The 19,214-nt window shown below is 38.1% G+C and overlaps 1 protein-coding gene across 3 annotated transcripts in view; it reads right to left on the bottom strand.

Annotated features, from left to right (window-relative positions):
• The window catches only part of RASSF6 (Ras association domain family member 6), a 64,629-nt gene extending 45,628 nt beyond the window's left edge, over window positions 1–19,001 (bottom strand). For 2 of the 3 annotated variants that reach the window (XM_037829964.1, XM_037829963.1), the window contains exons 1-2: window positions 18,913–19,001; window positions 4,254–4,352 (exon numbers count right to left, since the gene is read on the bottom strand). In XM_037829964.1, the coding sequence (XP_037685892.1) occupies window positions 4,254–4,352; window positions 18,913–18,974 (161 nt within the window). In that variant the 5' untranslated portion in view covers window positions 18,975–19,001. Of the gene's footprint in view, window positions 1–4,253; window positions 4,353–18,797; window positions 18,884–18,912 lie in introns of those variants that run through there. The other variant, XM_037829966.1, reaches the window with a different exon arrangement.
• Between the last annotated feature and the right edge of the window lie 213 nt (window positions 19,002–19,214).

Raw genomic sequence — 19,214 nt, forward strand, 5'->3', positions numbered from 1 at the left:
ACTAACTACTTGTTAATTGAATAAAAGAATGGGGTTATTTGGCTTGTGGATATCATAATTGGTCAGCCGTGTTTTATTTCTAGGGACTGTTTTGCAGAGATTTCAGAACCTTTGGTGTCTCCTCTTCAGCAGAGCTGCCCTCCCTTGACCATCCCGGATGTAGGAATTTCACTTACGGGGGGAGGTCTGGAGTTTTCAGAACTTTAATCTTTGTTTCCTCTGAGCAGTGATTCTTAGACTTCAGTATGCATCAGAATCTCTCGATCAGTCCTGAGGCAGAGCCAGGATCTACGTTGTTAAGGGGTCTACCCTGTCAAGAAGCATCTGAATCAGAATCAGATGGTCCATTGATTTTGAGACATGCCATCTTCAAGTCTGGTTTTGTGTAAACGTGTTGCTATAACGTTTCACTTTACCAACTGGAGCACCAATCAAACATGGGTACCAGGGCCTGAAAGGGGCTCTGGATTATAGAAGATAAACTACTAGTCTCAATTCTGTCAATTCAAATATGACTCAAAACAGGGAGCACTAGAATCTCAGGCCTTTCTTTGGACCATCTCCTTCAAAAAATATGTGGTTTCACTGTGACATTCTACTGTAGATAAATAATAAAATGGAAATGCAGATAGGTTTTCAAGATTTAATAGTTTTCTTCCTCTTCTTATAGTCCTAATTGCTACCAAATATTTATTAAAAAGATTTTCAGAGATAAGAATTATTACAGAAGGTTGACTTTAAGACTATTTTGGAGAAGAGGGCCACAGTGGGCTTTTCAAACTAATTATTCCTGCACTACTTTCATGATTTTGGCCAATTCCAAGACCCAGCTGTGCTCACTTAATTTTTTTCTAATCCAGCAATAACATTTTGTGAAATCAAAGATTGTATTGGCTAGTTAATGTTTTCTAATACTTTCTGTATGTGTTCAAATAAAAAAAATTGTCGCCTGTTTCACCTATAATCATCTTATGTACTAAAGTCATTCAGGTACCCTTTGGGAAATTGGGGGTGCAAAAGATGCTTGGATCTTACCCTCAGAAGGTTTATATTCTACCTGGGGAAATTGAGTGCCTGTTCATGAAACAATAAAGAGAGGCCAGGAGGTCTTAAGCTGTTGGTGAGAGGGTAAACTTATAAAATTTTTTAGAAAGCTAATTTGTAGTCATAATATTACATTTATTTGTACACTTTTATCTAGTAATTCCACTTCTGAACTAGTCATTGTATATTCAAAATTGGAGCCATCTTGAAGACCAAAACTGAATGTTTATATTATGACATTTCTATATCACTGAATATTACAATGTCATTAAAATCATCTTTAGCAAGATTTTCTAGTGGTATGGGGAAATACTTTTAATATATTGTAAGGTGTGTAAAACAAGATACACTGTGATCTCAACTATGTAAAATAGAATCCCCAGAAGGTGAGAAAATGCCAAAATTAAAGAGTGCATTTTTTTTTCCTGGATGGTGGGATTATGGATTACTTTTATTTTCTCCATTTACTTGGCTCTATATTTTGTCAGCTTTTACAATAACAATTTATAATAAAATAGAAGATATTATAAAAACATAATTATAATTGTGAAGAAAATACGTTTAAAGACCAACTAAAAAATAATTAACAAGGGCTGATTAAAATCTTCCTGAGGCTCAGGGAGAATTTTATGGGGAAAATGAGAACCTGAGATCAGGCTATTATAAAATATTGCCAAGGAAACAACAAGATGACTTGGTGATGAGCAGTGTATGGAATAGACGTCTATTTCAGTGAAAATCAAGACATAAATTCATGGTATGATCACAGAGATGAATAAAAGAAGGGGATGTGGTAAACTAGGATGAGAAGTTACCACTGACTGGCTGGTTATGGCTACATATGATATGGATATATATCATTTAGAACAGAACCAGTAGCTCTGGGAAGGTGAAAGATTAAACTGTTCTAGAGAAACTGAGGATTAAAGAAACATGAGGTATCTAGAGAATAAAGAGAAACACACAAATACAAATGACCTAAAGAAAAAAGAGTAGGAGTACCCCTAAAAGCAGGAGAGGACAAGTGTGGGTGAGGAGCGTCTGTCGGACATTTGTCTGGAGGTTTCATCTGAGTAGAGAGGTCCTAGCTCATGGGGACATCAGTGAGTACAGCCAGGGGACTATTGATTGCCATTTGGTATACCTGGTACCTGTTTAGAGGGCTTTCCAATCTGATCAGAAGAGTCCTGTTTAAAGAACTGGGGGAGAAAGTCCCTTGCTTCCTCAGGAATTCAGGAAATAAAGAAATAAAGATAAGAAAGCTATTTCACTGCTGAAGTAGACTAAGGGGAAACAGCTGTAACCTCAAACAGAGAGGCGGGTCCAAAGAGTAGTTTAGCGATGCATTGGTCGAGTTAGATCAGAATCATGATTTCATGAGATGAACTTAGTTAAGCCCATTAACAGCAAAATATGTACACATGTTTTTCATTCTTTTTGGTTGTGTGCTGTCCCTTCCCGGACCTTCCCTCCCAGTGTGGTAAATTTGTTTTCCTGATTGGTTAAACATACACTGTGCAGAAGGCAGATGGGCAAAAAGGGACACTGGTGTGGACCCACTCTGTGGTCTTTGGAGTCTCCTCTCTTCCTTCCACAGTTTTCTTTTGGAGGAGGCCAATGTAGTGAGGGGACTTTTCCTTGGAACCGTTCTGAGTTCTTTCCATCTTCTTCACCTTCTATCACTCTCTCATGAGCCTTTCACCCTTTTATTCACAACTCCTCCCATTTCTCTATCATTTACCTTGAACCCCGTTTGCCTCTGTCCCTCTGTGCCTCCCGTAGATAACCGTGATCTGCAGCTAGAGTGATCTTTGTAAAATGTTCAGTCAGATCCTGTTACTCATGTGCTCAAGCCCCTTCAAGGGCCTTTCATTTTATTTACTTGGAAAGACAAAGTCCTGTTAAGATCTAGGAGACCCTCCATGCTCTGGCCCCCTTATGCCTCTGACCTCACATTCTCTTACTGTCCTTGCCACTCACTTCCCCTGCCCTGGCCTCCTAGAGCCTCACAGGCATGCTCTTGCCTCAGGGCGGTCCACTTTCTGTCCCTTGCCTGGAAGGCTCCCAGCCAGACATCTGCATGCTTGCCTTTTACCTCCTTCAGGTTTTTACTCAATTGCTACCTCCTCATTCAGGTCTTCTCTGACCATCTTAAATAAAACCACCCCCCTTCTCACTCCTCACCCCCAATACTCCTTACTCTCCTTTCCTGCTTTATTTTTACTCTTTGTACCTTTCAGCATTTAATAGCACATAGTTTTAACCCATTTATCTTACTTTTGCCTGTATCTCCCTTTATAGGATATAGCCCCATGTGGCCAGGGATTTTGTTTGTTTTTTTCATTGCTGAATGCTCAGGGCCCAGAAGAGAATCTGGTCCACAGTCAACACACATTTGATGATCAGATAAATTAATCATCTATCTTTCAGCTCATGTTTTCTTCATACCTTTCTCATATTTCACATTTATCTTCCAGGGGTGGCTTCAATTCCATCTATGACCATGTTTGTTTCCTCTGCTCCCCTGTCACCCAATCCGGTATCATTTATGTCCCTTTCCTCAATCATTTATTTGGCTTTGTTTCCCTTCCCATCCCCTGTGAGACTTAAATCATGTTCCAGTACCACTTTGTCTTTTTGTTCCATCTCCCCACACCCCTTCAGCTTCTGTTCTAGCTCAGCCTGCTTCAGTTCCATCTTTATTTTTATAGTTTACAAATCCCAAACCAACATTCAGGGCTATTTGCTGTATATAGGAAAACAGCTGTGGATATTGGCCATATATTGCATAACCTAATATTAAAAATGAAAAACGTGTGTCCTGAGGAGCAAGGTGGGGGAAGAGGCGAGGACAGGAAAGCCTGTTTTTAAACCCCTTGAGCTAAGTCTTTCTTTGGATGTATCATTTATGAAGAGCCTTAGATAGTTCACTTAATGCTGCTTTAAGAATTGTGCCAATTATTAAGACAGAAATTTAGCTTTTAATGAATTTAAACCACTGTTTATGAAACATGAGTGATCGTTCCATGAGAAGCTATGGCTTAGTAGTTTTTAGGCACATAGTTATTCAATTTATTATCAGGGTTTCATCTAGTGAATCATATTTTTGGTCTTATAGATTATAAATCATGTTTAGGAAAAAACTTTGAATGGAATAAGCCATAAATGACTGGCAAGTAGAATAATAAATAGTAGGGGTGTGTGGTTACCTGGTAATGAATGTCCTCTCATTGATGAAGATCCAAGAAGGGTACTGGTGGGCCATCATAGTCATCTTTCTCTCTTTCTTGAGAGTGTCCGAGGATATCCTAAAACATTAGAATAACATTAATGATTTGTTCTTCTGATGCATTCAGAAATTAGTTTATGACTTAAATAGAAAATTTTGCTGTGTCTATAGCATGTAAAAATATTCTGAGGAGATGTTAAGTGCTATTTCATGTATGGGCATGAAGATAGGGTTGGAGAAGGAAGAAAAAGGAAGAATATTTTCTTATCATGTGCCTGCTATAGATCTTACACTATGTGTGCTAGGCATCTTATAGATGTTATCTCATTTAATCCTCACACCATATCAGCAAGGTATAGGTATTACTATCTTCTTTCAAATCCCTTAGTAAGTAGAGAAACAGATAATTTGAAACAATGTTTGAATGTTTTCAAGTCTCCAGATTTTTTCTTTTCCCCAATATTGTTTTTGTAACCTATCTATGAATGGGCCCATTCAGAAAGATTCTTTCCAAAGATTTTTTCTTTCTACAGGAATTAATATTGAAAATAATTAAGATGTTCTTCTTGAAAATCTTCAATCACAAGAGCATAAGCTCAGAACTCAGAATTTTAATCACAATTTACTTTGAGCAGTTTTCTGAATGGCATCCCCTAAACCTCCTTTTCATGATAGTTCATGATAATTCATTTAAGGAACAGGTAATAAGGTGTTGTTTTCTCTGTTTTTTTTTTTTTTTCCATAGAAGTTTTAAGCAGTGTTTGGGTATTTTCCTCAATATATGCTTTTGAGAAAATCCATTTTATCTCACCTTATATGTGTTCCCATTTTAAAATCAAAAATTATACCTTTCATCAAATTTAGGAAAATACATAATAAAGAAAGGGGACATGTAATATAAGTTTGACAATCTCTAAAGAGATGAAAAGGAGAAAGAGAGCATATTAAAAGAGAAGTACAGGATAGGCCACATATATATAACTTGACATATAATTTTTGGTAATCCAAGAGATTGATAATTGTGGGATAGAGAGAGAAAGAAAGAGGAGAAGGTATATAGAGGTTGAGGACATAATGCAGTAAGAGTCTTGGACCATTATAAATGCTAATTATTTGCAAATTTATAATCAAATTCCTGGATCAAAATTGCACTGATAACACCATTTTACTGTTGAAAGCTGTATTAGCTATGTTCCTGGTAAGAAATGCATCCAGTATGTTTGAATCTTGCATAACTCCTAGTATAAAGAATCCCACTTCTGACTCTTTAAATATTTGATTTGTAATAGGACTCTGTGGACTTTTTCATTTTTCAATTCTATCCAGGTTTCTGATGCCACAAGGTTCTAGTGATTTAAAAGTTATTATCCTGTTCCATCTCTCTATAAATGTCCAGATTGCTTGGAGTGTTTGAAGCTGTTATTTCCTGATACAGGGCCTACTTTTTATTAAGAAGAATTTAAAGAAAAAAGAGGAGTCATATGAAGAATTCTTCCTGGCTGTGATAACATCTCTGAGATCTTGCTGGTTTTATATTTTACAATAAAATTTCCAGAAACTTATGAAAAACTCAGTTTTAAACTTCTGCTTACTTAGAAGTTGCGTTATTTTCCTTAAGAAGGAATCAGATTCCCAAATGCTTTACAATCCAAACAGAGGCACTTTGCAATCGTTGGAATTTGGAGGAGGCAACATGGAAACAAAAATTGGTTAAAGTAGAGAAGAAATCCTAGGGCAATGTTTGGACAGGTGCCCAGAAGAGACAAATGTATTTTGTAAACTGAAAAGCTACAGATACAGTGGCTCAAGGCAAGGGTGGATTGGCTGAATTGGCAAGTCTGCTTTTGCAAAATTTCTAGAAAGAGTTCTCTTCTATATAATTCTGTGCGTAGAAACATATTCCTTCTATTGCAGCAACTCAACCCAAACAGGTTGAATCTACCCCAGTCAGAAAAACATAATTTCAAGTTTCTAGTTGAGTAAAATCAAGCTCTGACTTGTCGGCTCAATTAAATATGAGGTAACATCCTTCAAGTCTCCTTCAGGCTCTGGAAACTGCAGTCAATCATGAATAATCTCCTTCTTTATGTTTTCACATAAATGGCATTTGGGTGTGACTGGAGATTTTAAGGTTAATATTTTCTAGTTATTCCATTTTGCAGAACTTGAGTATTTAATTACCATTGTTCCAAGCCCATAGAATCAAAGGGAGAAGAATCGGAATAAAAACATATGGTGGTGCAGAGAAAAGTTGTTCTCTATAAAAAGTAAAATGGGAAGTGTGATTTCCTCCTTTTCCTTCCAAACAGGATTATTTTGGATGAGGTAAGGTACTGGTCCAGAATACTATTCCAAAGAAACCTATTCTCACAAAATCTCTTTTCCTCTATAGCACTTTGTTAATTTGAAGTCTTACATTGTTTAAAAGCCATGAGCAGGTCTAACTAGGCATACTGTAATAGTTTCTAAGCTGACTTCTTATTGAGAAACTTCCTTTATACGTTTACCATTTTGACCATCACGTCATCCCTTGTCCACACACCTTCCATGGGATCTCATTCTTATTAAATTCAACCCAAGTCCTTAACTGAACATTTAGGCTTCCTTGAATTCTACCCAAACCTACTTTTCCAAACTCAAAGTTAAAGTTCTTCTTCAACACCAGAACTTTTAGTTCTACTGGCATCTCATACCACCAAGTCTCTGCTGCTCACCTGCTCCTTCCCACTGGGGGACTGTTATCTTTTCAGGTCTGTATATCTGCTTCCCTGCTCAGTGGGCCTCATGAAGTCTCCCTAGAGCCCATCTACACTGCTTTGATGTTACATGTTGCTTTCTACCTCTATTTTCATTATTAATTTATACCTTATTCCCCTTTCTGCTCATATTCCCTTTTTCAAAGATAGGTGCTCCTGTAGGTGGGACTGTCATCCTTTTTGACTGAGAGTACGTCATTGGGAGGACATCACATGGAGGACTCACAGAGGACTCACACGGGAAGGGACAGAAAGTTAGCCAACCAGATTAGGCACATTAATTTTAGTCAGAAGCCACATGGGCATTTTAGGCTGCCCTGGGATAGAGCCACAACATGCCCCATGAACCCAACAAATCCCAGTTACTCATTCACAGGATTTGGTCAGGGCTGACTGGTTATACAGCTCTTGCTTCTGCTTTTAAAACCCGAGTTTTGCCCCTAGATTTTGTCATTCTTGGTACCAATACAAAGGGTTATTGATTCCCTCACCCCTGTGAGATTCCCCAGTAATGACCTGCTACCCAAACACTACCTTCTCTCTCTTAGATCTGGACTATTTACCCCTTTAATTTTACCCCTCACTGTTCCTCTTCTCACATATGCCAATGGCCTATACCTTGCCAAATGGTTCATTCTCTGTCCTCATTTTCTTTGCCTTTTAGCAGCATTTGACAAATTAGTTGCTTCTTCCTTTTGAAATACTTTCTTTTGAGGCATTTGAGACAAAATAACAACAGTCACTTTGTCTTACTTTTTGCTATCTCACAGGCTTCAACTTTTCATTCTTCTCACCCTCCTCCTCTTTCAGATCACTACATGCTGGCTTGTGCTAGTTGTCTTTCCTTGGCTCCTGTTCCAGTTTGCTAATGCTACCATTATGCAAAACATCAGAAATGGATTGGCTTTTATAAAGGGGTTTATTTGATTACAAATTTACAGTCTGAAGGCCATGAAATTGTCCAAATTAAGGCACCAACAAGAGGGTACCTTCACTGAAGAAAGGCTGATGGTGTCTGGGAAACCTGTTAGCTGGGAAGGCACATAGCTGGCGTCTGCTGATCCCAGGTTGTGTTCCAGCTCCTTTCTCAGCTCCTGTGCATTTTTCACAATGTTGCTCTTGGAACGTTTTGTCCTCTCTTAGCTTCTCTTGAGCAAACTCTGGCCTAGCATCTCCAAAGCATCAGCAAAAGTCTACTTTTAGTGGCTGTCTCCAAAATGTCTCTCTCAGCTGCTTTAAGTTCCTTCTGTTTGTGAGCTCTTTTATAGGACCCTAGTGATTAAATCAAGACCCATCCTGTATGGGTGGGGTCCATATCTCCATGGAAACACACAGTCAAGAGATTCCAACCCAATCAACACTAATACATCTGCCCCCACAAGATTGCCTTAAAGAATATGGCTTTTGGGGAAAAATGTAGCCAAACTGGCACAGCTCCCTTCTCTTCTCTACTTTATTCCATGTAATCGAATTCATCTGCAGCCTAGCCTCTCTGCTAAGCTCCAGACTCACATGGCTGTCTAATCTTTACTTGGATGTCTAACAGGCATCTCGATGTCAACACAGCCAAAACAGAATGATTGACTTTCTTCTATGCTCCAGATTTCCTTCTCCAAAATTCTTTCCCATCTACCTAATTTGGCATTACAACTAGGAATCAGTCTAGTTTTTATCTCCTTCATAATAACTGGATTCTAATCCAAAAATAAGTCTAATTCACTATCTTCAACATATTTTTGGAATTCAAAACCTCCTATTTCCACTCCACAGCTCTAAGCCAAGTCACCATCACTTTTTTTTCTCCTGGATTACTGCATTACTGGATTTCAGCCTTCTAACTGGTTTCACTGTATTCACATTGTGACTTGTATTTCATTCTCCACACAGCATCCAGGATGATGGATTTAAAGGTCTTTTCATGCCATGATTAAAATCCTGCAGAGAGTAGAATCAAAGATGGCAGCATAGAGAGGATTGGAAACTAGTTAGTCCCCCTGGAACAGCTAATAAACAACCAGAACAACTAGTAAATAATCTGGAATAACTGCGGGGGGACAAACATGACCATCCACTCATCATACACCAACCTGAATTGGGAGGAATGCCCGAGATTGCAGCATAAATCCTGTAAGCAAAAACTGCAGATCCAACCCAGGAGCTCCATCCCCCCATGGCCCAAGCTGCAAAGCCTCATGGTGCTAGAGAGCAGCTCTCTCTGAGGAAGTGAATACAGCTCAGCTGATCTCCAACTGGGGTTTTAATTAACAAATGTGGACTGCTCCATACAAGCTATGAATCCCCAACAAGCAGACAGAGGCTTTGGGTGATGACTGACCTTGAAGAGCTGGAGGGTAGCCACGAACTGGCCCTGAAGGGGGCTTTCTGTCCCTTTTTCTGCTCAGTGGAAAAAGCCTCAGCCATTTTCAGTTCCCAGCGCTCTGACCCAGACAAAGGTGGAGATAGCACAGGCAGAGAGAGACTATTCAAATGCTTATGACCTCTCCCTAGGGGGTCTATTTTCTCTAAGAGGAAAGAGGTGGGGCCCAGCTCTACTACCCGCCTTCCATTCAGAACCAGATCCCAGAGCCTGGGGGAAATTAGCCACCGGCCACACCTCCTTACACCAGTCTGGAGTTACAGGCTGACAGGCACCACCTGCTGGGCAGAAAAGCACAGTGACCTGAGGCCTCACAGAGTGTACCAATTTTCTAAGACGCACCCTCAGGGAAACTGGATACTGAATAGTTCTTCCTTCTGGGACTGGAGGCTGTTTTGGTCTGGGAAAACCTGATTGGGGTAACCAAGGAAACCATGCCTAGACAACAGAAAACTACAACCTACACTAAGAAAAATGAAGCTATGGCCCAGTCAAAGGAACAAACTTATATTTCAACTGAGATACAGGAATTGAAACAACTAATAATAAGTCAATTCAAAAAGTTTAGGGAAGATATGGCAAAAGAGCTGAACCATATAATGAAAACACTGGGCGTGCATAAGGTAGAAATTGAAAGTTCAAAAAACCAACTGGCAGAATCTATGGAAATGAAAGGCACAACACAAGAGATGAAAGACACAATGGAAACATACAACAGCAGATCTCAAGAGGCAGAAGAAAACACTCAGGAACTGCAGAACAAGACTCCTGAAAGCCTACACACAAAAGAACAGTTAGAGAAAAGAATGGAAAAATACGAGCAATGTCTCCGGGAACTTAAAGACAAAATGAAAAGCAGGAATGTATGTGTCACTGGTGTCCCAGAAGGAAAAGAGAAGGCAAAAGGGGCAGAAGCAATAATAGAGGAAATAATCAATGAAAATTTCCCATCTCTTATGAAAAACATAAAATTATGGAGCCAAGAATCATAGCATACCCTAAACAGAACAGATCTGTATAGGCCTACACCAAGACGCTTAATAATCAGATTATCAAACATCAAAGATAAAGAAAGAATCCTGAAAGCCACAAGAGAAAAGCGATCCATCACATACAAAGGAAGCTTGATAAGACTATGTAGGTTTCTCAATAGAAACCATGAAGGCAAGAAGGAAGTAGGGTGATATATATAAGATACTGAAAGAGAAAAACCACCAACCAAGAATCCTATATCCAGCAAAACTGTCCTTCAAATATGAGGAAGAGCTTAAAATATTCTCAGACAAACAGACAATGACAGAGTTTGTGAACAAGAAACACTAAAGGAAGCGCTACAGACAGAAAGGAAAAGACAGGAGTGAGAGGTATGGAAAACAATTTTGGGAGATAGTAGCACAGCAATGTAAGTACACTGAACAAAAATGACTGTGAGTATGGTTGAAAGAGGAAGCCTGGGACCATGCGGGGCACCAGAACAAAAGACAAAGGATAAAGACTGGGACTGTGTAACTCAGGGAAACCTAGGGTGCTCCACAATTGTAATAAAAGGTACAAATATGTTTTTCATGAGGTAAAATGAATGAATGTCAACATTGCAAGGTGTTAAAATAGGGTGGAATTGGGGGGAAAATACAATCAATGCAAACTAGAGATTATAATTAACAGAAACATTGTATTATCCTTCCTTTAATATAAAAGGCAATATATAAAAGCTAAAGGCATATGGTGGGGGAGGGAGTGGTGGATAGGGGAAGGGTATGGAACTCCTGGCATTGGTGATGTTGTCTGACTTTTTATTCTGCTTTAGGTTAATGCTATCTTTCCTTTTGTTGCTTTCTAGCTGTCATTTCTCTCTCTCTCTCTCTCTCTCTCTCTCTCTCTCTCTTTCTCTTTTTCTTTTGTCTGTCTTCTTTGACTCTTCCTCCTTCTTTGTGGAATAAATGGAGATGTCCTTATATAGATAGTGGTGATGGTGGTGAATACATAAATACATGAATATACAGGGAACTATCGAGTGTTTACTTAGGATGGAATATATGGTGTGTGAACAAAACCATCTTAAAAAAATGGGTTGATGAAGAAACCTTGAGTGCACTATATTGAGTGAAATAAGGCAGACACATAAGGACAAATATTGTAGGGTCTCACTTGATATGAACTAGTTATAATATGTGAACTCATAGACATGAAATATAAGTTACCAGGATATAGAATAGGGCTAAACAATGGGGAGTAGTTGCTTATTATGAGCAGAATGTTCAACTAGGGTGAACTTAAACATTTAGAAATGGACAGGGGTGATAGTAGCATGTTGTGAGAATAACTAACAGTGCTGAAAGGTGTGCAAAGTTGGTGGAAAGGGTAAGCTCAGAATCACGTATGTCACCAGAAGGAAAGTTGGAGGTTAAAAGATGGGAATGTGTAAAAGACTGAATCTTGTGGTGGACAATATCCATGATTAACTGTACAAATATTAGAAATCCCTCTCACGAACTAGAACAAATGTATGACACTCTAACTAGAAGTTAATACTAGAGGGGTATATAGGAAAAATATATATATAGCTATTGCAAACTATATACTACAGTTAGTAGTATTTTAACATTCTTTTATCAACAGTAACAAATGTACTATACCAAAACTATGAATCAATAATGGTGGGGGGGTGGTTAGGGGTATGGGAGGATTTGAGTTTCCTTTTTTTGTCTTTATTGCTTTTCTGGAGTAATGAAAATGTTCTAAAAATTGAAAAAAATTAATTTTGTTGATGGATGCACAGTTGTATGATGATGCCATGGGCAATCGATTGTATACTTTGGATCTTTGGATAGTTGTATGGTAAGTGAACAATCTCAAGGAAAAAAAAATGTATATATATATATATATATCCTGCAAAGGCTTTTCAAGAATGAACTAAAATAAAATATAATCTCCTTATTATGGCCCACAAGGTCCAGTCTAGCTCTTTAGCATTCTCCCTCTTCATATTTCCTCACTGATCAAATTCCACCTACATTGGCCTTCTTTTTGGTTTTCAGTCACTCCCTAAATTCATTCCTGTCTCAGAGATTTGTACTGGCCTCTCGTCTTACTCTTCCCTGGGACTTTCCCATGGCTGCCCCCTTCTCACATGCTGTTTTGGTTTGCTTAAGCTGCTGATGGATTGGCTTTTACAAATTTACAGTTCTAAGGCCATGAAAATGTCCCAATTAAGGCATCAGTAGGATGATACCTTCTCTGAAAAAAGGCCAATGGTGTCTGGGGTTCCTCTGTCACATGGGAACACACATGGCCAGAGTTTGCTGGTCCTTTCTGGGGTTTTGCTTCTGTTTTTAGTGGCTTTCTCTAAAATGTCTCTGGGCTTCTGTCTTAGCTTCTCTAAACTCTCTCCAAAATGTCTCTGCCTTTATCCTCTCATAGAGGACTCCACCAAAGGGATTAAGAACCACCTTGCATGGGTGGGGTCACATCTCCATGGAAACAACCTAACCAAAAGGTCCCTCCCACAATACGTATGCCTTCACAAGACTGGATTAAGAGAACATAGCCTTTTATGGGGTACATAACAAATCCAAATTAGCACACATGCAGATCCTAGTTCAAGCATCTCTTCTCACAGAGGACTTCCTTAACCAAGAGTCAGGCTGTCACTATTACATTATTGTCATTTTAGCACTTACCAGTATCTAAAAAGAGCTTATTTATTTACACAGTCTTCTTCATCTTGCATACAAACTTCTTGAGGACAGGGATTTTTAATTTTTATTTATTTATTTTTTTAACATTTCTCTGTGTACCTTTAACTCTTAGAATTTTGTCTGGAACAGGGCAAAAAAAAACTGTTGAATGACTGACTAAATGTAAATTTGCAGATGAGATATGGTCTGAAAGATTAAGTACTGCTTCTAAAATCTTCTTGATCTCATGGTTAACATGATATTTTAGCTGGGACCAGAAGTTAGGGATATTATGAAATGAATGGATATTTTGAACTAATGAAGGCTTCTTAAAATTACAACGTGAAAATCCACAGTGATGGGCTGAAGAATCATTGCAGTGGCTTCCTGGTTGGCTCCCTCTCTATTTATAGTCATAAAAAATATAGCAAAGATGTCATTAACAATAGTAATAATCACTATGTAATTATACTGCCAAACTCATTGTGATCTACGCTGAACTATATCCCAGCCAGCCTCAGAAGATTTCAGATGTGATTAAAGGATATCATAAGCACTTACATTATTCTCTGAATTGAGGAAATCAATGGAAACAGGATACTATTTTGGTTCATAGGTAGTATATAGGAAAGAAGTAAATAGGAAACAATATTGACCATACCAGAATCTAGAAATTTGCTAAACAAAACATTCAAGCAGTTTAAATACCTGAAAGGAAAAACGTGATTTGGTAATTTTCACCATTATAAGTAGCTCAATTGAGGCACAGACCTATGACTACAAATAGTTTCCCCTCCCCTTTTCCTCATGCCAATTAACCATGATTCATAACTAATTAGAACTTGGTGAGTCCCTTGTGAATGTCTTATAAATTTTAAAGACTTGGTAGATTTAGGGGCCTAAATTTGTTTCCTCAAAGGCATAAAAGGAGGATGACAGAGGTTATAGAAAGCAGAGACAAAGAGGGAATTGTGAAGAAAAATAATTACAGTGATCTAGAACCGTACAAGTCTTATTTTGGACATTCACAATTATGTTGGTAGATCAGAATAAACTATGACTTGAGGAGGAAAATAATTGTTAAAAAGCTCATGTACTTTACTTGGAAGGTGATGCATACTTAACTACCAGGTCCTAGGGCCAGAGCTCATTAACTTAGAACTGTCTATGAAATAAGGTCACAGATTTACTAAGCTTGTATTTACTTTTTTATTTTGTCCAGACCAAATGGGGTTTTGAGAGATAGGGAATTAGATAGGTCAGCAATTAAGTCCTGGAGAAATAAACAGTCCTGGCACTATTAGGCAGGTTTAGGCTTACACAGGCCCAGGTGGCTCAACAGTGGGAAGAGACCAGGCTCGATAAGGAAGTGTGAAGAGAACAGGGTAGAATTGTTAGGAGCAGGCAGATGGGATGTGGAGCCTGAGAAGGAAAATGAGATAGCACGTTTGTGCAAGCAGCGCCGAGACTCTGGAACATCTGAGAGCACCAGTAGTTTGCCTTCCACCCTGCTCTCCAGTTAACTTGTGACCAGAAGAGGCCAGAGGACAGGAGTTGAGTCCAAGCCCTGAAGAACTCAAATGGGCTGGTCATTTAAAGTTCCTCCCTGTGCCCAAGCATGGGTCAATAAATGGCTTACTTACTTAAAAGTGGAAAATATGGTTCACTTCTTTGCATAGTCAACAAATATTACATGAGCTTCTCCTCTGGGCCTGCTGCTATGCTGGCCAAAAGATGCAAAGCCTATACCTGTCTCTACAGTCCATTATTCCTGAGGCCACTGGGGACATGAAGTGTCACAATGGCCACATGTTCAAATGAATTGAAAAAAAAAACAAAACTCACATATGCTAACTTTCCTATATTTCCTAGACAAAGAGAAATTCTCCTGCCTCTGAATTTTCACAGCAAATTATCTGCAGCTTTCTAATCACTTACTGCTTTCTCTCTCTAACCATATTTTATTTTACTGAATTTCACTGTTAGCTCCTTTAGGATTATTACTTACTTTTGTTTTCTGTCTTCCAGAGTGAGTGCACATATATAAGTATATAGATAAAACATACAAATATTGAATATATTCAATATACAGGGCCTTGTATTAATATACTAACAGTATTTAATTGACAGAAATGAGACTATGTATGATTATTTTCTTTTTAATTTCATATGTACTTTCTAAATCACATGCAAGGAACATATCTTACTTATATAACACATACACACAAAACCCGCATAAAAGTTACCAAAAAAAAAAAAAAAAAACAGAAAATATCACATTGGAATAAAAAGTGTATACTTCCATTATCAAGTAAGGTTATATGAAGGGCTTTACTCCTGGAGGTTTTTTTAAAAAATTATTGCCTTTGCCTGAAGTAGCAATGGGAATTCACAAATTCATCTCCAGAATAAAGCTGTTTTCTCCAAGCTCTGACCTGGACCCTTGGACTAGAGAAAAGCAGCGGCATATACAATTGCACCACTTCAAGGAAATGAGACAAAGCATCTAGTGATTCTATCCATTATCCAGTTCTTTGGACAGGAAAGGAAGCAATAGAAGTACGTTTTCTGGGAAATATTTGGCTCCATTTATTTCTAAAGAATGTGCCTCATTTGCAGAAAAGTTGAAAGTTAGCATATAAATACTGTCACTTTATTGAGTGATATTGATTGCAGCCAAGAATTATTTACTTTGAGATGCAAGTAAAAATTTAGTATAGTCATTGAGTTGAAGACAGGAAAAAAACAGGATGTGGACCAGACAGACTTCTACGTGAGCATGCCATTGCAGTGGGTTCAAGTAGACTTTAAGTGTCAGACCTTTAATATTTTACTGCATATTTATATGATATCTAATGTCATGACCTTTATTTCCCCTAGAGTGCCCTCTGGGAGGTGAGGAAAGCCAGAGTTAGAGGAGAAGCAAGCTAGTATAAGCATAAGTAAGCTAGCCACTTAAGGTCTCAAGACATCTTGCCACCACTCAGTCTGGGGGAGGGCACTCAGTTTGCCAATGACATCTTCTGGAATTACTGCTGTGGCACAGCTCAAGGGTTCTATGCTTCATCTGCATTTCCAAGAGGAAATATTCAAGTTGACTTCACAGGTATCACGACTCATTTATCTGTTCATATGTTGGATGTAAAAAAAACCAGCATCCTCTCACCTCATGCTCAACTTACTAGACTCTGGGATGATGATCAGAAGAACTTTTCCTTCAACCTCTAAGCTACTTTTTATATCATAGACCCACAACACTTAAAGAGGAGACACTTGAATGTTCAACTACTGAAGGCAAAGGTGTCAGTTAGTTTGGTACATGAGATTATGTCAAAGCAGAATGTTACAGTGCATCTGATATGAAAGTGATGAAACTGCTATAATTGATAGTTTGGATAGAGATAGATTAATTATTGCAAGAGAGTTAAGTCTCTAATCCTAGACTTTAGTGCAAAGGGAGAATATCCCTAAGGAGTTCTTTCTTAGAAGTCATATTTTTCAGTTGACTTATACCTGGATATTTTGGAAAAAATAAATATTCATATGTATCTATGTTCAACACCAATGTTTTAACCAACAAATCTGTACAAGGAAATTGATCAGGTTTCTGCCTAGATCAATTAAAGATGTAGGATGCTTCCTATTTTATGAACTTGAAACAAGTGTCATGTATCAAACTTTTTATTACATGTCAGAAAGACATGTTACATGCATGTATACTGTTGTGAAGTAACTGGAAAAATGGACTTTTTAAAATTAATCATTGCTGGTTATTTATCTCTCTCTCTTTTTTGATTGACCAAAATATTTAATAGTTTATCACAAAATATTATACACATAATAGAAAAGCTTTTATACTAAAACAGGCTTTAGAAAGATTTACACCCAGTTATGTGGTTTAGTAAATTAATCTCAAATATTTATCTGAATTGGACTACTATTCTTTATTTAGACATATGCCTATAAGAAATAGAAAATCAAATAACTTGATTTAAGGCATTCTAACAATATCAATTCAGTATAAAGTTGTATTGAAGATATGAAAAACATGAAAAATATTTAGTGAATACTGGTACTCTAATTTATTCTAAACACATTTGATTCTTTTATGTCCTTAGCTAAACTGCATTAAATATAATCAGACCCCAGAGGATAATAACTTAGTAAATTTTAGTTTGGTTGGCTTTAGAATTCTACAAATTTTACAGATCTGTAATAAATTTTAGTTTGGTTGGCTTTAGAATTCTACAAATCTGTAGAATTCTCCAGTCAATATGCAATTATAAATACATTGGAATATTTCTATAACTTGGAAAAAATCCCTAAAATTAATGACCATGTTAAGCTAGGAACAACTGCAAATGATTTGAATATTTTATTTTATATTAATAAAATTAAAAGACAAAATAACATGAATGGAAAAATCTACCAAGTTTGTCACCCTTCCTGAAGTTAGCAATGCTAATAAAACTAACAGCAAAAATAACAAAAATGGCCTTTAAATAAAGTTTCATAAAATAAAGTCACTTCCCTGTGGTTTAAGCTTCAGAGGTAGAAACTGACAAAACACAGGTATTCTTTTATATTCTTGTTCATAAACACAAATGAAAGTCAATATCATTTCAGTACAAGCAATTCAATACATGCTACAATATAAGGACATGGACTATATGGCCTAATGTGAGCAAAGTTATTTAAGAGAAGTCTCTCCATCAGAACTCAAATGCTATAGGTTCTATAATATAGTAGTGTGTGTAACTCACCAGCTGTAAAATTCTCTTTTCTTTTTTAAAACAAAAGATTAATATAATTGTGAGTTTTCCATAATAAAAGTGATTGAGTAGCAACCACTGTTTGAATTTGTCACCAGGTACTGTATTTGAAAAGTGGCAAGAAGCCAAATAGTTTCATTGCTACTCAGACAGGTGATGCTTTGTCTACCTGCCACCTGCACACATATCCTGGACCCACTTTCTGGAAACCAACCCCAGTGTCCCCAGCTGGCCACCCTCCCTCTGATGGCCCCTTTTGTGGAGATGCTTAGTTTTAAATTCTAACAGGAGATGCCATGTATAGAACATTTGGTGTGTGTTCTAATTAATTCTGTTTAATAAGAATCTATTTCTATTTAATTCCCATCAAAGCTCTATTTCACAGATTTTATTATAATGCCTATTATATGGATGCCAGATTGAAGTCTAAATAGGTTAAGTAACCTCTATTAATTGGTGGAACCTCTTATCAATTGGCGGAAACAAATGTTTAGTTCAGTCCTCAGTTTAAAAGATCTTCCCAGTTTGACGATTCAATACACTGTTTTAACTGTAAGGATGCTCAGAGAAAGTGGGCTGACATCCAGGAGTCTGGTATCTTTGTGAGGGTTAGCATGGCACGAATTCAAGTAAAGCCCTCATTGGGTTGCTTCCGTGGAGGAAAGGGGAGGAGGAAGGTTCCAAGCCCTTCCCGCCCCCAACACTCCTCCCACCCTCAACGCATCTAAACACATAGAACTTACCTTGGCCAGGAAAGGAAATCAGAGAAAATCAAGAGGAAAAATAATGTCCTGGTTCAAGCTGCTTTGAATGTGCTAAGTATGGGTTCTGCTTTCTGCTATCTTGCCCTCAACTTGACCCCAGGGAGTGGATTAGAAGGGTTCAATCTCCTGACCCCAATTTTCACCTGGTATTCACACTGAGCAGAAGAAGCCTTTTTACCTTAGCTGTTGTGCTAAACTTGCCTAGGAAAGTTTGTTCCCCTGGCCGATCGCAAACTCTGATTGTCGGAAAGTCAGTGCTCTGCACCTCGCCTGGGACTTCACAGTTCGCTCACCTGTACGGAAGTTCCGAGTCAAGCTTGAGAGGGGGGGCGGCTGGCGTCACTTTCCCGAGCATGGCTGTGCGCACTGCGCCGGCCAGTGCCTCTCCACACAGAAGTCAAGCTCAGGAGGCTGTTAATTATTACTCCTTTTCACCACCGCAGGGAAATTTTAGAAACCTGAGCCACTCCCTGTGCCACGGTGCATGTTGGGAGTGTTTACTTTCTTTCTTAGGAGCAGTTGATAGGAACCCTCCTTTGCTCCCTGCCACATGTCTTCAGGAGAAATGAACTGACGTCCTGGTTAACGCTTTAAC

Source organism: Choloepus didactylus, chromosome 3 (genome assembly GCF_015220235.1).
Source record: "Choloepus didactylus isolate mChoDid1 chromosome 3, mChoDid1.pri, whole genome shotgun sequence".
In the NCBI taxonomy this organism is placed as follows: Eukaryota; Metazoa; Chordata; class Mammalia; order Pilosa; family Megalonychidae; genus Choloepus; species Choloepus didactylus.